The 20,361-nt window shown below is 37.4% G+C and overlaps 1 protein-coding gene across 1 annotated transcript in view; it reads right to left on the reverse strand.

Moving 5' to 3' along the window:
* Window positions 1–20,361, reverse strand: part of FREM3 (FRAS1 related extracellular matrix 3) — a 624,923-nt gene that overhangs the window by 456,225 nt on the left and 148,337 nt on the right. Inside the window, exons 3-4 of the mRNA XM_044062250.1 lie at window positions 9,949–10,095; window positions 2,732–2,962 (exon numbers count right to left, since the gene is read on the reverse strand). Of these exons, the coding sequence (XP_043918185.1) occupies window positions 2,732–2,962; window positions 9,949–10,095 (378 nt within the window). The remainder of the gene's footprint in view (window positions 1–2,731; window positions 2,963–9,948; window positions 10,096–20,361) is intronic.

Here is a 20,361-nt window from a genome sequence, read left to right on the forward strand (position 1 = left end):
ATCTTGGACTTGATATTAACCAACATGAGTAACTACTGCAGCACCTCTATGGTATCATCCTCCCTGGTAAGATCTGACCATAAAGCGGTCACTTTTGAAGTCACCATCTCCACTGACCCCCCCCCAGCTAGGGTCAAACAAAAAAACTTCTCCAAAGCTGATTACAACCTCCTGAGGGATGGTATAAACAGCTTCACAGCCCCCTCCCCCACTGTAGGAACTGGCACCAATGTCCAAATCTACACCAAAGTACTATACGGGCATTTATATAGATGCATGGAATCAGGAATACCTGACAGGCCAAAATCATCCTCGGCAAGGAAGAGTAAACTTGTCTGGTGGACATCTGCAATAAATAAACAATATAACAAAAGGAAAAAAAATGCTGTCCAGTAAGAAGGAGGAGGTGTCCAATTGGAAGCAATCTCTCCTTAGCCTGAACAAACAAATAAGAGCACTAGTGAAATCCTCTAAAGCTAACTTCAAGTCCAAATTGGCCACATCTACTAGAGACAACCATAAGGCCTTCTTTACATATGTCCACAATTTCAAAGGAAATACCCAGATCTGTTCAGAACTGGTAGTCAAGGATACCACATACACAAATGCTGTAGATACAGCCAATCTACTGGCTGACAAACTCAGCAAAAACTTCTCCCCTCTGTTTCCCCATTAGTAAATCAGGACATCCACAGTACCTGACCCCACCCCTTATCTCTAGGGAACAGGCCATCAATGCCCTCTCAAAGGCAAAAAATACAGCCTCCATGGGACCCAATAACATCCCAGGCTGCATCCTACATGAACTCAGGCATGAACTTAGAGCACCATTAGGCACCCTATTCAACCAACGCCTGAGTACCAGCTTTGTCCCAGCCAAGTGGAGGACAGCCACTGTCATCCCTTTACAAAAAGGTGGGGCATCCACCGATCCAAGAAATTATAGACCCATCAGCCTAACTGGCCTGATCTGCAAGGCCATGGAACAGATTATCATGGACCTCATTAACAGGGACATTGGCAACCTCCAAACACTCAAACCCACACAGTCTGGCTTTGTCAAGGGGAGGTCATGTCTGTTAAATCTGGTTGACTTCTTTGAGACAGTCACCCAAGTCATGGACGAGGGGAAGACGGTGCACACCGCCTACCCTGACCTGTCCAAAGCCTTTGACACTATTCCCCACTCGGGCATAGTAGATAAACTCTCTCAACTAAGTGTCAAGCCATATGTTACCAGATGGGTAGCAAACTGGCTCACTGATAGAACCCACCTAATCAAAACAGGGGAAGTCACCTCAAGCGGTAGACCCGTAATGAGCGGCGTACCACAGGGATCAGTCTTGAGGCCTCTGTTATTCAGGATATACTTCTCTGAGGTGCAGACCAAAACCAGTGAGCTATGGCTGACCAAATTTGCAGATGACTGCAAGCTGGGCGCAGTCATCAATTCCCCAAGTGATGTGGACGTCCCCCAAGAGGGTCTCACCAAAACAAATGACTGGTGCCAGAAACATGGTCTCAAGCTGAATGCCAAAAAATGCACCATCATCCCCTTTGGGGAGCGTGACTTTCCCCATATTATCACATTAATAACAACATCCTAAATAGAAAATCAGTAGTAAGGGATTTAGGCACCAAGGTTGATAGCAACCTGACTTTTGACCACCATGTTGCTTCCATTGTATGAAAAGCTTTCTACATGGCCCACCTCATAAGTAAGGGTATCTCATCCAGAGACAAAGAGGTCATAAGATCCCTGTATTCTTCCCTTATAAGGCCAAGTATTGAGTACAATGCCCCCTGCGGCATGTACCTCGCAAAGCACATGCAGCATCTGGACAGACCACAGAGGTTCCTCACCAGGAGAATCCAGGGCCTCAAACACCTACCTTACACAGATAGGCTAAAAGCCCTGTCCTTCTACTCAGTTTCATACAGACTTCTCAGAGGTGACCTCTGTCTGGCATACAAAGCAATCTCAGACCCCGCCTTGATGGGACTGCTGCATATCCGCAAGTCAAGCTCCACTCGAGCAACCCATACACGTGACCTCAACCTGGTCTGTGATATCAACAGGACTTGTTGGCGGGACAGATTTTTGTCCCAGAGACTCCCCCATCTGTGGAATAGACTTCCTCTCCACGTCAAGCAGAGTACCTCATTATCCCTTTTTAAGCGCAACCTGGATAACTATATGGGAAACAGAAAATACACCCCTGGGATTCCACCTGTGTCCTTGCTGGACAGGGGCTCTCAGTGCTGACTTGTCCAAACATGAGCTAAACTCTTGACTAGGCTTATAAGGGCTTCAGAGCCAAAAGCCTAGTAACTTCCTATGATCCTATAACTTTCTGCAGCTTTCAAAAAAGTAATTCTGTTAAAAAAATCATAAGACTGATCACTTCACAGGTAATATAAAGGATGTTTTCATTGCTCCTCAGGGCATGCTGATTATTAAAACCATTGAAATAAAATTATATAGAATAAATGACAAAGGAAAGAATGAAACATTAGAAGAGGGCTGACACTGATATTTCCTAGCTCATGTTATTGAGAACCAGTGTAAATCCTAAATGTTTCTGCTTGAATGAAATTACATTTGCCAATATGCTTTCCTTCTAGAATGAATAAACATAAGAAGGATAACAGATTAGAAGAACTGGGTTTTAATAAATACATTCATTAGACAGTACAAAGGTAATGGAAACTAGACTGTATAATCACCTACCATCACCAGGATCCACAATTTCAACTAATGCTGACTCCGGAAACTCTAAGGCAGCCATGACGGGTTCAGACAGCACAATCTGGAAGTTCTCTGAGGTTTCATATTTATTGTCTGTGAGAATTTTCACACGCCATGAAGCTGTAGTCTGTCCTGGATTAAACTGGACCTGTTTTTGAGCTTTGCCTTTAAAATCTTTGTCCTTCTCAGCAGTGCCGTCTTTGGTCCCGATACCTGTAGTAAGAAGATAAAACAAACAGTACTTTAGTTTGCATGTAGAGTAACCTAAAATAACGGGGTAATGCAGAGACAAATAACAATGGAATACACTACAGGGAGTCCAGTCTGCCTCTAAAACCTAACAAATATATAGTTTAGTGTCCATGTAAGTACCTCATCTATACTGTTACTCTCTGTGATTCCCTTCCTACTATTATCACCCTGTGAAACCACCTAGTCTGTTGCTGGATAACAAGTTGTGTTTGAAATCATTGATATTTTTGTTGTCTAATAACCCAAATATCAAATTGTTTCACAGCTGTACCACAATTTTATAAACTAAAATGGTTGTATAGTATTCTGTCCCATGGATTTTCACTTGCGCTCCTCACTTCTCAATTCTAAAACAGTTCTTTGGGACCTTCCAGAATCCAGACCCTTTTTGAAGTGATGAAGGTTAGATGGCAGATTCCTTCACTAGCTAGCAGATTTGGTCTTGCTATGCCCTACTTGCTGTTTTTTCTGTTCCACGTAACTGATGCACAATGATGTCAGGGTGAGACATACTTGTGCTTTCAGAAATATGTGCCACTGCACATGTATGTCCAAACCTCTGACTCTCCTACTAGCTTACTGTTAACTCCCAGGCCTGCAGATGCAGGGATGTATGTGGTTAAATACATGGCACATGTATTTCATAAGAAAGGAGTACTACTAACCATCAGCTGCCTAAGTTCCCCACCTTCAGCACTGTGGATGTACTTGAATGTGGTTCATTAGCACCACACAGTGACGGTCTTGCTCTGGGATACAAAGCTGACCTTGGTGCTCAAACTGTCCTTATGCTCACACTTCTCATGTCTTTCTTGAATTAGGAGACGCCAGTAACATCTCCTTTTTCTCACCTTACAGCCAGGAGTAAATGTTCAGTTTCACAATATATTATACCCCCCATTCTCCATTACGCCTATACTGTTCACTATGCAAGGACTCCAGGATAACAGTATGACTCTAAAGGGAGACCAGACTGCGATCTATGCAGCAGTAGTAATGTTTTGTTTCTCCTGACTTTAGTAGTTCTAGCAGCTCTAAGCTGCTTTGTTTAAAGGAGCCAAAGATGGCACCCCAATTTGCCTGTTTCCCCCAGTCTTCCCTCTATGCCATTCTTTATCACTGTTTTTGGTGAGAGCACCATCAACCAAATTGGTAAATGTAGGTTTCTAATTTTTAGTGTTCAGTGCAAACAGACAAAGTTTGCTCACTATTGCTTCTGCTGTGCCACTGAATAATATACTGAAAAGGACCAAAATCAGGACTGATCCTTTTTGAATTGAAATAATCTGTGAAGAAAATACTGAAAATGAGCATAATCAGGACTGGCCATTCTGGAAATGAAATAGTAACGTTTTAATTTTTCTATGAGCTTAAGTACCTGCTTGTAGTATTTCTTCCTTAATCAGCTTGATACAGACCTTTGTTCCTGACTGTATTAGACTCTAGTAAGATTGTCATTAAACTATGAGTCAAAGAGATCTGCATAACATCTCAAAACAACAGGCCAGAGAGCAACAGAATGATTGGTTTAGCACTTCCGTCTTTATTGCAAACAAGACTTCATCAGAACAAGTAATGCATCCATTAGATGCTATTATATACACTCCCTCCATGACTATGCAAAATACAAACTCACCAATACCCAAGCACTTGGGCTAACAAATTATTCATTAATCCTTGATGCAAAACATCTCTCTCTATATATATATATATATATATATATATATGGATATACCTGAAAAGAACTAAAGGTGAAAACGCCTACAACGTGAAGACCGACACCAGAAGACTGACAACGTAAATGATTGACAGTCCAGAATCTCGATGCTGAAAACACCGACATGCGCGACTGTTTAAGTATGCGATAGTGACAGACTTTAGGGTTAGGGTGCAGGTAAGGTAAGTGTGCATTAGTGATGGACTTTAGGGTTAGGGTGCGGGTAAGGTAAGTGTGGGTTAGTGATGGACTTTAGGGTTAGGGTGCGGGTAAGGTAAGTGTGTGGTAGTGACGGACTTTAGGGTTAGGGTGCGGGGTAAGGTAAGTGTGCGATAGTGATGGACTTTAGGGTTAGGGTGTGGGTAAGGTAAGTATGCCATAGTGACGGACAATAGGGTTAGTGTTTGGGTTAAAGTTAGTGCATAGATAGTTGTGTATGTAAGGTTTAGTGTAGGTTTGTAAGGTTTTTGGTGTGCTTGTGTTGTGTGTGTGTTTTTCAGAAATGGATTTGTTTTGTTTTGTTTAGTTTCAGGATTGTGGTTTGTCGGCATTTAAACTGTCAGGTATTTCAACTGTCATTCTTTTCATGTCAGTGTTTTTGTTGTCGTGCTTTTAGCTTGTCGATCATTTCAGGTAAATCCATGTATATATATATATATATATATATATATATATATATATATACACACACACACACACACACACACACACACACACACACACACACAAAATATAATGACACAAACACAGATATGAAATGCATAAAATTTATAAAAAACACATACATAGTGCTTTTTCAGTGAACTAAAAATTACTATAATCTAATTCTAGAAGCCATTAATTTTAACACACTCATAATAGAGATGTTGTCATTTAAACCATGTTCAATACTTGCTTCTGGCATAAGTTGCCAATATAATTTGTTAGTACCATTTTTACCATCATATACAACATTCATACAGATACTAACATCCATTACAGTTATTTATTAGCCATCTTAACTTAGATCATTCACTGACAGTTAATTTTAACAAGACAAATATAAAACTGAGACAATCTTACATTATATTCTCAGTGTTTGACAATACATACTAAATATATTTCATTGTACTATCAAAATAAATTTAATAGTATGGCAAGCTTATATTCTCAGTATTTGATTCTAGGTACCAAATATATTTCATCCAACACCTAAAATAATTAAACTTTACTCATTTCAAAATTCTACATTATGTCAAACTCATGTATTCATCTAAAGTACTTCTCAGACAGACAACAAATTAGTCTTCTCAACAAATCCTTACATATCTAACATAGTTAATATGAAACACTAAGCACCTCCAAATATTCAAGAGCTATTTTATGGACCTCTGTCAGGTGCATTCATGCCTTAACAAATTAGGCCCTTTAAAAAAGCTCTCACATCAAGCTTACACCACATTACTTGTTTATCCTACATAAAAGCTGCACATCAAATAGCAAAACAACTAATATAATATATCTTACTCTCACCTTTGTCAGTATTAGTTAAAAACTCAAAAATAAAACTCCAAAATGGATGCGTTCCGGACCAGCGGGTTACACTTCCCAAATGCGATAACAATATAATGAAGTAAAATGTAAAGAATATCCAAAATTCCACTTTTTATTTTAAGCTCTAAACTCGGGCTTTTCATCAGCTGCATGCCGACTTCTTCAGAAATAACGTAAAATAATTTGAAATCAACCACATGATTTAAATACAGCCTTTAAAATTCACCTGGTTCCTCTCATTCACTCAAACCATTCAACTTATATTTAATCCCACCTTCATAAATCTGATGTAAATACTCATTTAAAATTTTCATGTACATATAACATGTTAATTGTCGAACCATGTGCACTGATGATAACCAATGCAACATTAACAAAACAATTATATAGGGTGTCATACACTACAAGAATATAAAAACATGTTGGTTAACATGGGTTTATACATTAAAATGCAGTTGGTAAACCATCTAATAAAACTCGCCCTAACAGGCAATTCAGTTTGATTTACAACTGATGTATTCGTAAAAAACATATTTTACATTCTTGTAGTATATAACACCCTATATAATTGTTTTGTTAATGTTGCATTGGTTATCATCAGTGCACATGGGTTCCGATACAATTAACGTACTTGTTATATGTACATGAAGGTTTTTAAATGAGTATTTACATCAGATTTATGAAGGTGGGATTAAATATAAGTTGAATGGTTTGAGTGAATGAGAGGAACCAGGTGACTTTTAAAGGCTGTATTTAAATCATGTGGTTGATTTCAAATTGTTTTACGTTATTTCTGAAGAAGTCGGCATGCAGCTGACGAAAAGCCCGAGTTTAGAGCTTAAAATAAAAAGTGGAACTTTGGATATTCTTTACATTTTACTTCATTATATTGTTATCGCATTTGGGAACTGTAACCTGCTGGTCCGGAACGCATCCATTTTGGAGTTTTATTTTGTTTTTCAGTTTACTTGGTTGAAAAACTAAAAAATACTGTAGCTGTCTCAGTATTATTGTTTAAGAGAGCAATCCAATTACCCAATTACCCAGAAGCCTACATATTTGGGAACCTCAAAAATGGCAGAGGAGTAGCACTCCTTATTAAAAAAAATTATTAGCAACAGCAGACTCTTCTGCTGGCACCCTAAGTAGAATATAGGACAATTGCAAATACAAATATAGAAAGTTAATACCTACGCTATATATACATCCTCTTTAAGCTCCCTGTGGTGTTCTAGCAATGCTCTTTCACATGTAGAAACAATAAGTCAACAATAAACCCATTACATGAATTTTAATGAAAATAAAGTTAAATTTCTGTTCCAGTCTCCACATTACAAGATTGGCATAAGTGAGGGTATAGGCCTCCCTCATTGCCACCCCTTTAGCAATTTGTAAAATTCACCATCAAAATAATGAAATTTCTAGACAAAATAAATTCCCATACAATCCATTAACATTCTAATATCTTGTGAGGACAGAAACTCGCATTCTGTTAATACACCCTTGAACATTGTGAGACCAACATCATGCAGTTTGCAAAAGAATAGGTCCACCACATCAGCTGTAAGAAAATTAGTGTTCTTATCCCAAAGGCCATCTTTTAATTTGTCTAAAATGGGCTAAGAATCATTAAGGATACTGGGTTATTTGTTATAAACTGATTCATGTATCCTATCAAAATATGAAGCTAAAGGACAGATCTTAGATCCCTGGGCAGGCACTAAAGGTATAAATAGTACATGCAGTATATATTTATGGACCTTCAGAATACCGAAGATTATAGGAATTAGATGACTTGGAATATGCAGAAATGTATATATTGTGGGTGTAATAATATCCTGCATATGTCAATCATTTAGAAATAGATCAAGGTTTCTATAAATTACTTTACTTTGATTGCAGGAGATTTGTGTGTACCTGTCATCATTTTGCAATAAATTAAACATCACACTAGCATTATCTATGGTATCTGTGATCACCTGGCTTCTCTGAAGCAGAACAATATATAAGCTATCAAAATGCTTGATTGTACAGCAAACGATTTGTAGATCTTCCACCTTTACATCTGCTCATAATTTGTATCAAAAGCCATTTTAAACTAAATAGGTGTCTTGTTCTACAGCTTAATAAATTGCAATGCTCCAGGGACCAACATCCTTTCCATAAAGAAAAAAAATCCAACTACACCCTTTAGTATATCTGTAAATTATTTAGCACATTATTACCCTTCTTCCATTCTTTTTTGTGATCTCCAATCACCCTACCTTGTTACTTATAATTTCAAAGGTTCAGGTCCTGATTTCGTTGTCCCTTACATCTTCCAGTGCTAACACATATAAATCGTGTAATCTTTCTTCACAGCTTTTTTATGTGCTGTATATTCACAATCCCTATATATACAACATGGCAACGTGAATACAGTCTGTGTGCACCATTCATGGAGCAGAAGTCTGTGAGTAAAGATTTACTGAATAGTATCTCTGTATTTATTTAAGTTTAACAAGGAATGTAAGTGAAGGGCAAACACCCACTAATACCTGTCTATTTAAAGTACTTGGTTATATTCCTCCCATGAACCCCCTGCAGCAATCATGTTTCCTCTCTGTGCATGATGTTTAAAACTGCACACAATAAGTGAGATTTTGATATGACAATGCTTCGAGCCTATCATGGCTGGCATAGCTCTAAGAAATGCATCCTTACCCAAAGCATTTCACAGTAATCAGTGACACATGGGCCTTTATTCTCTACATGCTTTACATTACACTGTTTTGTCATTTTGTATCACAGTAGCATGATACAAACTTACTTTTTAAAATGCAGCATAATGGGAAACCATATTCATAGATATAAGTCAGCACCCAAAATCACAGACAAATTACTCTTAAAGGATTAAAGAAAAAGCCTTACAATGGCTTTGACCAAAACTGGATATGACAATTAAAATATTTTAAAATTAAGAAACTCATGGTCTTTAAATAAATATATGCAGGTGGGCAAGCCCCATTTGCACCTCCCATGTGGCTGGCTGCAAATCTTTGCTCTCTCTTATTAATTTATTCCCGTTATTAGTTTATATAGCATCTGAATAAATGAAAAACATCTAGCTTTGCCCAGAAGCCAAGTATTTCTCTTGTACTCTGAGGTTGTATGACCTCATATTTAGAATATATTAATGGGCTTGATACAAGGTTACAAGACATGCAGACTCCAACATGATTAGTGGATGGGGGCTTCCTTCCTACCTGTCTCTCAGATGACATGCTAAACCAAGACCTCATCTGCCTGAGTTGGTGGTAGCTCAGGTGGATGTAAAAGATCCCACAGCTCCTATCAAAAAGAGTAGGGGAACTTCTCCAATGTCCTGGACAAATATCTGCAGTCAGTATGAATACCACCTTGGGTCTCCCCTGGAAAGAGGTTATTGACCAAGTGGGACTAACTAGGTCATCAAACTGTAAATAAAATACAGTTTTACTTGAAGCTACCTTTGTACATTTGCTTTTTGTCTTTTTGTCAGTGGTCTTTTGTAGTTCTAGCATATTGACATATAACCATATATGTGCATCTGAAGCCTGACTCACTATCATATGCTTTTCATCTGTACTAACATTATACTATTCAAAATGCCAGTACAGATCACTTACACATCACAGATGAAATGTTAAAGAATGTAATCTTCTTCAGGAATACTCACTGATAAAGGAGGTCTCCCCTAGGTATCCTCTACGATTCAGAATGACCTCTAGGAACTTGGAGTCTTCATCTACTAGGAAGTATTCTTTCTCGAGTGAAATCCAGGCCCAGTTCAGACGGAATGGTTGACTCTTTAATTTGTTTCCTCCTGTAATTTAAGAGAATATTATTTTCATCATCTTACATGCTATAAAGTCTAGCTGTTGATTTTGATTCAGGCAGTATCTATTGTACTGAACAAAATAAAGTATTAAGCAAGACAAGAATCATCTATTTATTTATTTACTTAGTTAGTTAAATTTGTTGACTTGGTTAGAACACTGATCCGAGTAGACCTATTACAGATTATTCCCAGAAAATTAACAATGAAAAAAGACAAGTGTGTTTAAGTAATGTTTAAAGCATGTGAAACATAGCAGGACTGTAATATACAGTGTTGCAAACTTGAAAATATAATCAACAGTAACAATATAATGAAGCAACGTAACTACATAAAAAAGAACAAAAAAACAGCAAAAACGGGAACCCGTAAACAATTAAGGATATTTATGTTTAAACTGTGGTTATACAATGTAACACTACTAAAACAATAAAAAATAAAATATTGTTGCAAAAAATCCTAAAATCTTATTGTAGGGCTTTGATATGCCTTAAAGTATGTCAAGGAAAGGTACAGAATAAGATATTAAACAACAAAGGTGAAAAGGAGATGATTATAAGTTAGTGAAAATGAAAGTTTTTAAAACTGTGAATTTTATGAATAAGTTTCAGGCTTAGAGTATGTTTCTCATTGCGCAGGTATCATCAGTCTCTGAGGAAATGTTGACCATGAATAACTCACTGTGTAAACATTCTTGCTGTAAGTGGTCTGTACACCCTTAAAAGCAAACAACTCTTTTTCAGTCTATTTATTTGGTTACCAAAAGAGTAGAAAATATGCATTTTACCCTTGCTTTATATGGGTTTATGCATAACTAGAATGTTTCTCTGGCTATACAGTTACTCACAGAATGGACAAAGGCTAATATATCATTGTCAGAAACTCATGTGTTTATTGAAACTGCCTTTTTAATTTCTCCAAGTCTTTTGGGTTTCTAATACCATGACGGGAATGGACCCCATTCCTAAGTCAAAGTATGATTAAAGTTCATGAAATTAGTATTGTTTCAATTTTTGTTGTCAGCCAGTAGTTCTTCACAGCACCTGCAATGTGCCCAGTAATGACTCCTTCTGCAGTTTGTATGGAGTTACATGTATTAGCAACATATCTAAATACGATTTTAAATTCTTTTTTATAAGACCCCGTTGCTCCTACTACTATTGGAATTGTCTGGGTATCTTTCTTCCACATTGCTCTTGTTTCTTCCTGCAGATCCTGGTATTTTATGACTTTGTGTCTCTCTGTACGCAAGACACTGTAGTCACTGGGTGTGGCAATTTCACTGATCAATGCTACTTTTGTCTTCTTTTCTTGGACCACTATATCTGGTTTTCTATCATCTATCTTTCGAACTGTTGGTATTGGGTGATCCCATGTGATATAAACTTCATCATTTTCTATAATGCTTTGTGGCTTATGTTTCCAGTGTTTTTCAACCACTTCGATACCACAGTGTTTGCACAATTCCTGGTGCAACAGTCTTGCCACATTATTATGCCTTTCAGTATACAGTCCTTCTACGATTAGTGTGTCACAACCAGCAACAAGGTGTATGACTGTTTCCAGTTCGGTTCTACAAAACCTACATTTGTCTATTTCTCCCACATGTTCAATGGACTTTGTAAACCAGTGTGTACGTAGCCCACTATCTTGGGCTGCCAATATCAACCTTTCATTTCTTGGTTTGAATTCGCCTCTCCTTAACCATTCCTGCGTTTGTTCTTGATCAACATGAAGCTCTTCCAGACGTTTTCTATATTTACAACTACATTTATGTTTTTTCCACATTTCTTACCTTCTCATCTGATCCTTCACCTTATATTCTTTCTTTTGTTTTTTAGCACATTCAGTTGCTGCCTGGTTTTTATCCACTTCTGGTTTGATTTCCATTCCTGCTTGATGTCGATATGCTTCTGCTAAATTAAGCAGAGAAGTCATCTTAGATTTATTCTCCTCACGTTTCAAAACTTTCACTACATTTGGATCTTGTGAGGTCAGTAGATATGTGTGGAGTCCCATGATTGCAGATCATTTTCAAGGAGGCCCATCCTTCCTTCGTAACAGGGAATATATAATCTTGGTATACACTCATTTTTATAAATCATTTGGTGAGCATGAAGCAGACATCTTATTTTAATATCTAATCTATCCAACACTTTTTGGGGTCAGTCAATCACTCCAAAACTATATGTTAGGACAGGAAGAGCAAATTGATTTATAGCTTGGATCTTGTTCCTAGATGTCAATGCTGTTCTCAGGATTAATTTAAGTCTTCTAAAGTATTCCTTACTGAGTTTTATTTGCATTTGTTCATGTTTTATTGCTGATCCTTCATCAGTTCCCAAGTATTTATATATTCCCTCTTGCTCAAGTTCTTTTATATCACATTCTTGTCCCAAACTGATGTTTTCCTGCTTTAAATGCTGCTTTTGCACATTTATCAAGACCAAATGACATTCTAATATCATCTGAAAAAGTTTTGACAAACTGCAGCTGTGTTTTCAGCTTCTCATCTGATGAGCTATACAGTTTTAAATCATCAACAGAGAGAACATGAGAAGTTATTAGACTTTGTTGTTTTCTAGGAACCAAACTGCAGTCATGGTCTAAGCTGTTAAGTAAACAGCTTAACGGGTTAATGGCAAGGCAGAATAGCAATGGTGACAGAGAGTCACCCTGGAATATCCTCCTTTGAATTTTTATCCCTGGGATAATAATCTGTCCTTTATCATGGCTTAATTTCAAAGTAGTCTGCCATTGTTTCATGGTTACTGTAATGTAGACAATCAGTGTGGGGTGTATCTTATACATTATTAAGTACTCTTTTATCCATTAATGTGGGATACTATCAGATTCTTTTTTGTAGTCAATCCATGTCATACCTAGATTTTTCCCCTTTTTACAGTTCTTCGCTATAACTGTCCTGTTTGGAGTTTGCCTTGTATCTGTATCCCATTACATTTGGATATTTGTATTGTACCTAAGTACATACAAAACAAAATAACATTGTTATATAATGAATACAGGGTTCTATTACTCCAGTGGGACCATTCATTACAAATGCTGAAATCTGCTCTTTGAGTAGCATTTCAAATGATTTTGTGTAGGCTTGTAGAAAGGTGGTTAAGTGCTGAAGAATGAATGAATGTTTGCTGTAGACCATTGAAGTAAAACATCTTATGTATGCATTTTTCATCTAATTTACTCTGCATTAAAATAAATCATTAAACAATTAAAAGAAAAGTAAATTGTAGTGCCTTCTGTGCGGAGCCTATACGTTCTTGTAGGTTTTCACTGGTACACACCTCTTCCCATATTCCAGAGAAAAGCTGTAGATGAATTGGTGATCTTGCAAATTCCCCATGGGTGTGTGTGTGTGTGTGTGTGTGTGTGTGTGTGTGTGTGTGTGTGGCATGTGTGTATGTTTTGTTTAAATCCTTTAAAAGTAGGAGAATCTGTTCGTATTTAGAACCTTGGAAGGCAGTGTGCCAAAGCACTAGTTCTTTGTATTTAAGTATACATTTATAGAGGGTACCAATGTGTGTGATATTATGAACATTTTGATTATATATTTCAGGCCATTAGATTTAGGTTGTTTTGCACTGTGTCATTTCCAATGTACAGATAGAAGGATTTAATGTGAGACTATGAGCACAAAATGACACCTCTACTCTAACTAGCAATTTACTTTGATAGTTTGTAATATTTTAATTACACATCACATTTTGGCAGCTTTATATATTAAACGATACATAAGAATTAGTATGCTACACAAATCCACTAAGTCTAAAACTCCATTGCTTCAGCACTCAATTATTTAAAAAAGACTACAGCTGCAATCTCCTGATCAGACCTCTAAGACCCACAGTTTCAGTCTTGTAAATGCAAAAAAGTAAGTACAACTGACAAGCAAACACAACAGATCTCAAAGTCTAACACCCACAAAGCCCCTTGTACCCCATTGAGTTGGGGCTAAGCCTCCTACGCTCCTGTGACTTATACATACTAAGTCTGAGATCACTGCACCACAGGGTAAGATGAATGTTCAGATGTATCATGATCTAAGACTAATTATATATTTACCATAATCACACCTGCTGTCTCCCTGTTCTAAGGACAGTGGGTGTCCTTGGAAGTTTATCAAGACCCCCCAGTCAGCCACATGTTCTACATTCAGTCTTGCTGTCCTCAGTCAGAGTCAGCCTTTACAATCAAGATGAGTTTATAGTTAGATCAAGAAGATTTGTTAACAAAATTAAGTAGTTCATGTACTTTTAGTCTTTTTTTTATAACTAGAATATTTTGAAAGTTAAGACCGCAGCAAGGTTAGCCACCTACCAGTGTAAATCTTGGCTCTAGATGATTGCCACTGTTGAAGCAACAGCCCAACCCCATGCATAAAAATGGGACAAATGGGTTGTGGATGGTTGGATTTTGAAAGTTAAGTAGTACCTATTTTGTCTGCTTTTTTCATTATTAATTTTGCAGTTCCATTATGTGTTATTTGTTTCATTTACTTGTACATTTTTGTCTTGACAATATGTGGCAATGAATGCAAAAATTAAATAATATCCTGAACTGACAGTATCTCAAGTGTATTTATTTGAACAATTGAGAATAGTATCCCTATCTTTTTTAATACGTTTACTAATTATGTAATTTACCACATCACAGTTTCCAGTGTTAAATTCTATAAAGGATGATTTATTCCTGACTGAGTTTGATTTTATTCAAGCTAAAGAAGGATCCAAGGTTTGTCATCTGTTAGTTGGATTTTACACTGTCTATAACTGATTGTTTTAACTGCCACAGTCAGTTATTATTTGAGCACATTTGTTTGCTGTTGCATAGTTTACCCAGTCATTGGCAAAATAATTGATATCTTCAATAGGTATTGTATTTTTATTTTTTTTCCATATCCTGGAGATGGCAAAGACAACATAAGGGAGGCTCATGATGTCAGTACCAATAATAATAGTCTTTCGGCTTTTCCCGGTTAGGATTTGCCACAGTGGATTACCGGTCCATTTATGATTGGCAGTAGATTTTACGGTGTCGAGTTGCCAGCCCGACTCCCAACCTTCAGAGAAGGCACACACACACACACACACACACACACACACACACACACACACACACACACACACACACACACACACTCACGCACCTACCTGCATGTCTTTTTAAAGTTTAGTTGATCGCAGGGAGGACATGCAAACTCTGCATAGAAGGCACTCCAGCTCAGAATTGAACAGGAGAGCCTCTTGTTGTGAGGTGACAATGCTAAACGCTGCACCACCGTGGCCCAGTCAGTACCAATGACATTAATTATTATTTGAACACTTTTTTGTTCTGAGCTGTTTAGCTGGCTTATGATGTTTAAAGCTATAATATAAATGAGACACCGCCACCTATCTCATTTGAAGTGCAACACTGAAAGAATCCATACCCTACAGTTTAAAATATACATTTTAGACCATTGGATCATGCTTCAAAAATAGTACAGATATCAACATCCTCCAAGCAGTGGAAAGCTGCTAAAGCACCCATTTTATTGAGACTTCTGGCATTTAGTAAAGTTGCAGCTACCTCAGGAGGATGATTTTTGTGTTATACTACAACGGTCCAACAGGGGCTGTCACATGGCATGTAACGGTGTTGGGGGTACAGTCTGGCTCCTCTGGGGATCAACTGTGAACTTCATCTGGGTACATTCTTGATCACTTCCATTTTTTCCTTTTATTAATTTTTTTAATGCTTATCACTGCTCCTTTTCAGTGGTGTTATCTTAAAAATCCATGCCATAAGAAGTGGGTCATGATGAACTCCTTTCCCTATTAATAAGAACATTTGGCCTCAAGACCAAATTTTTCATACAGAAGTAAATTCTACTATAACCCATGCTAAGCCAAGGATTATTACTTGAGTAAACTGCATTGCTTTGATCACATCCTGGTACTCCCATCACTGCACTGACATTTGCAGTCTTGCTTAGTCTTCTCTCCTGAGTTGCTTACAAAGTATACAGCTTTGTCTCTCTCTCTCTCTCTCTCTCTCTCTCTCTCTCTCTCTCTCTCACACGCACACACACACACACACACACACACACACACACACACACACACACACACACACACACACACACACACACACACACACACACACACACACACACATATATCACATGTTCTCTGCTAAGAGCTCTGCTGGTATGTTTGACTTGGTTACCTGAACATCCCATCCCATTCTTTAAAGGCATCTAGTCACTTACTTTTTACATTATTGACAGTTACTTCTGAGGTTTGGGAGAAGCATTTAGAGAGGAATTACCAGCCCTTTTACTTCAATGGCATTCTTATGAGTTCATCCTTTTAATGTGAGCTAAAAGCTTCTTGTCATTCCTGCAGAAATTTTTTCTGCCCTTAGCAATCTATCCCTCAGCAGTATGAGGGCTAGGAGACTTGCCTTCTCTTCTTCCAGACTATGTCTGTTTCATGGCCATACCTATTCCAGCTTAAAGCAATTGTGCCTGTTTGTCCGCTGTAAAGCTTTACGGGTGTTTCAATTTTGTTATAATGAAACATGAAAATGGGATTTTATCTTTCCTTTTTACTACTAGTTGTCTCATAGGTCCTGTAATCATTGCACTATTGAATATCTTATATTTAATACCATTGCATTTGTCATGCTTTGTGCCTCATTATATAAAAAAGTTGCCTATGGTGTAACTGTTTTTTTTTTTTTTTAAGAGAAATGGCTTTCTTTTCTTATTACATGCATCTTTAAAGACACTTAATTGTGAAGATAGTTTATTTGTAACTTTTTCTGTGGCAGAGGATTAGTTTTGGTACTTGACAAACACACAGATAAGAACATGCATATGACTATACCATTAGACAGAGAAATACTGGTTGGTTTAGTTTCCTATTGAATGACGGCTGCACATCTTCAAGTGGGGGCTGTTCTTCAATTACCAGTGTTGGCCACATACATTGAACAATCAAATAATCCTACCTTCAGACAGTAAAGCAAAGGACTAAACAACATTAAAATTAAGGAAAAGGAATCTTGTTTTTTTTTTTTTTTGCCCAGTTTGAAGTTAGTTTCCGCAGTATAGGCAGGACTTTTTAAAATTGTACATGAGTTCCTAAAATGTAAATGACTTCCTATTCCAGTGTCAGCACTAGTAATGTAGAATGCTGGCATGCTGGTAGTAAAAAAAATATTGAAAATGCGTAAGAAAAGTGCACTTACTTTTTGCAAGGGGGCTTCCCTCTGAACTTGCACATATTAACTCTGACATTGCCAAGAAAAGGGAATATTCAGAGAAATGGCGAGCTTGGACTTAGTATATGTAAGTCAGTTTTTTCAGCCACTCAGTCACAGTATTTTGGCACCTGCTAAATTGTCTTGAAATTTGAAATGGTTCCATATAGACCTTTATGTCAGCAAGTGTAGCTCCCCCAGACAGTGCATATTTTTGGCTAGTGTACTAAAACCTCATGAAATGAAAATCTTAAGAAAAGGATTCCATTAAATAAAACAAAATATACCTATAACTTTTTAAAAATGTAAGTGCAGTAAATATTAAGTGCAATTAGTGGAACGTTTTGCACTTTTATGTCATTTTGGATGAATAACACACCAGCTTTATTTACAGTTTTATGACTCATGGTATCATAGTACTGTGTCTTGAACTTTCAATAGTGCACCACCATTCAATGACTGCTTGTAACCCGTATTAGAGCCATATCCATAAATATCACGCTACATATAACTGAAGAGCTAAAATTAATTAACCAACTGTTTATGGAAACTGGTCTTTACACTTTGTACATACTGAATACAGCTTACGTAAATGTTTTAGGGAATAATTACATGGTTGTTAGGGTTTTGTTGCTATAACTCTGTTTAGACATAAGTGTTCTTTTTTCAGTACATTCCATTTACTTTTTTTGGAAAAGCAAATAAAGCTCAATTTAAAAAAATAAATAAATAACCAGCTGTTCTTATTCTGGCTGTCTGGTGCAGATGGACAGAGCCCACATTGTGATCTAGGTGACCTGAGTTTGAATAGCGAGCCCAAGATCTGAGGAGTTGGGGAGGGATAAGATCTGTACTGGTATTTTACAGGCTGGTCTTTCTGGGGGGGGGGCAAGGAAGGGTCTTAAACATAGGAGGACAGCCCCAGGGATGATACTGTGGTTTATACATCCTAAGCTTACAAGTACTGGAGCATGTAGTGACAGATGTTTGTGGCTTTAATGGCCTTACATCACTGCACATCAGGCAGACGGGCAGGAAATGAGTATGGCATAAAAGGAAAAATCCCTATGCTGGTGAGTAAGACTTTGCTTTGGGATGCCTCCTCTCAGATAAATAGAAAAGTATCAGATTAAGTCTTGGGGTCAAAAATGATTCCCAGTGCTCAAGACTGAGATAGGCCTCAGTAGCAGATGATGGTCTATGTCATAGGGGCCAAAAAATTAAAAAAAAAAAAAAAAGCTGTTCTAGGTAATAGTTGGTAGGTGTCTGGTGTTTACAGTGTGTGTGTGTGTGTGTGTGTGTGTGTGTGTGTGTGTGTGTGTGTGTGTGTGTGTATGCACGAGCGTGAGCATGTACACTTGGGAAGCTGTAATGCAAAATAAAGAATAAGGTCAGATTTTGTTTCATACAGAGGATATACACTCACTCTGTTATGAATATCAGCTGACTCCTAGAGTGACTTCACAGTTAGTCACCACTATCCAAGGTGTTTTCAAGGCAAAAGGGGGTGGGGAACTAAAGTAGGTTGCCAGGTCTTTTTGCTGTATCATGTATCCATGCATTCACACCTATAGAAAATTTAGAGTCCCCAGTACACCTAATGCATGTCTTTAGGATTTGGGAAGAAACCAGAGCAGCTGGAGAAAAGCCATGCAAATGCAGGAATGACATGCAGACTCCACAGAGAAGGTCCTCCAGCCAAGAACCAAACCAGAGAGCCTGTTTCTGTGCAGCAGCAACAGTACCCATGGCACCATTATGTTAGTTGATGTAAAGGAAGATTTTCCAAATTTGTTTTTGTATGTTTACAGTATGGGGAAGAGAATCAATCTGTTCTGTCCTGGGCTATGAAGAGTGCAGACAGCTACCCTCTATCATTTTAGGAAAAGGCTTACAGCCTGCCAGAGCCAACATGTATTACAGTTTGAGGAATGCCAAAATTGTGGATAATCCTGCCTTGTCTACCTAGGTATATTACAGTATTGTGAAGTGTAGTGCCAAAAGGAATGAGAGCCATAAAGTACATGGCCTCTGAACATAGAGACACCTGCAAGAGTTCTCTCAAGCTTAAAGGCTCATCACACCTTTCATTTAAATGTTAAAATGCTAATGAATAACCACTATTGTTGATTCAAACAACTTATTTTACTATTTAATCATGAATGGAGAAAAAAAAAACATAGGTCATGGGATTATTCTGTTATTAAATGTTTGCAGAGTTCTCTAGAAACATTTCAAATGTGTTAGAAAAGCATCATCAAAGTGCTAGTGATTAAAAATGAGCTGATGAAAAGCTTTACCTTATCCGTCACTGAGACATGATCCTGCTAGACCAATGTAACTAAGCCTGCCAACAGCTGTACTGTCACAAATACCCTACATGCTGCTTTTATGGGAAGTGGGATACAGTAAGGCAATTTTTGCTCCAAATATTTTCAGGACACCTTCTAAGGTTGCAGTTTGTTTGGTCTTTATGTGGCAGCTTGCTTAGCAGCAACATTAAGAGGTAAAGTAGGTTATACACATGTCATAAAATATAATTGAAGTATGGAATAATACCTAATGAGGGGAAGCATTCATAAATGTTATCTCTCCTCTGTTCATATGGGGTAAACAGAGTTTCGAGACATATACACAGAGAATGAAAGACCATATAATGACATAACTACAAAAAGTACACAACTGGTTCTTAAAAACATGTTTGTATGCTTGAAGAATATTTGTTTACAAAGATAAGTGAATAGGGAACACGTGGTTCTTTTCTACATCCAGGCAGGAAGAAATGCTTCTCATAATATTATTATAATTAGATTTTTTATTATGTTATGCAACGATTCAATAGCACGTGTATTATGCATAAATGGAAAGACCTGCACAAACTCCATGAATATCAAATAACTTATATGAACTTTAAAAACTTAGTCTGAGCTTTCTGAACTTCTACAGACATTTAACTTGAGTATACCCTTTAATAGCAGAATTTTCACA

Source organism: Protopterus annectens, chromosome 2.part1 (assembly GCF_019279795.1).
Source record: "Protopterus annectens isolate FY-2018-M chromosome 2.part1, PAN1.0, whole genome shotgun sequence".
In the NCBI taxonomy this organism is placed as follows: domain Eukaryota; kingdom Metazoa; phylum Chordata; order Ceratodontiformes; family Protopteridae; genus Protopterus; species Protopterus annectens.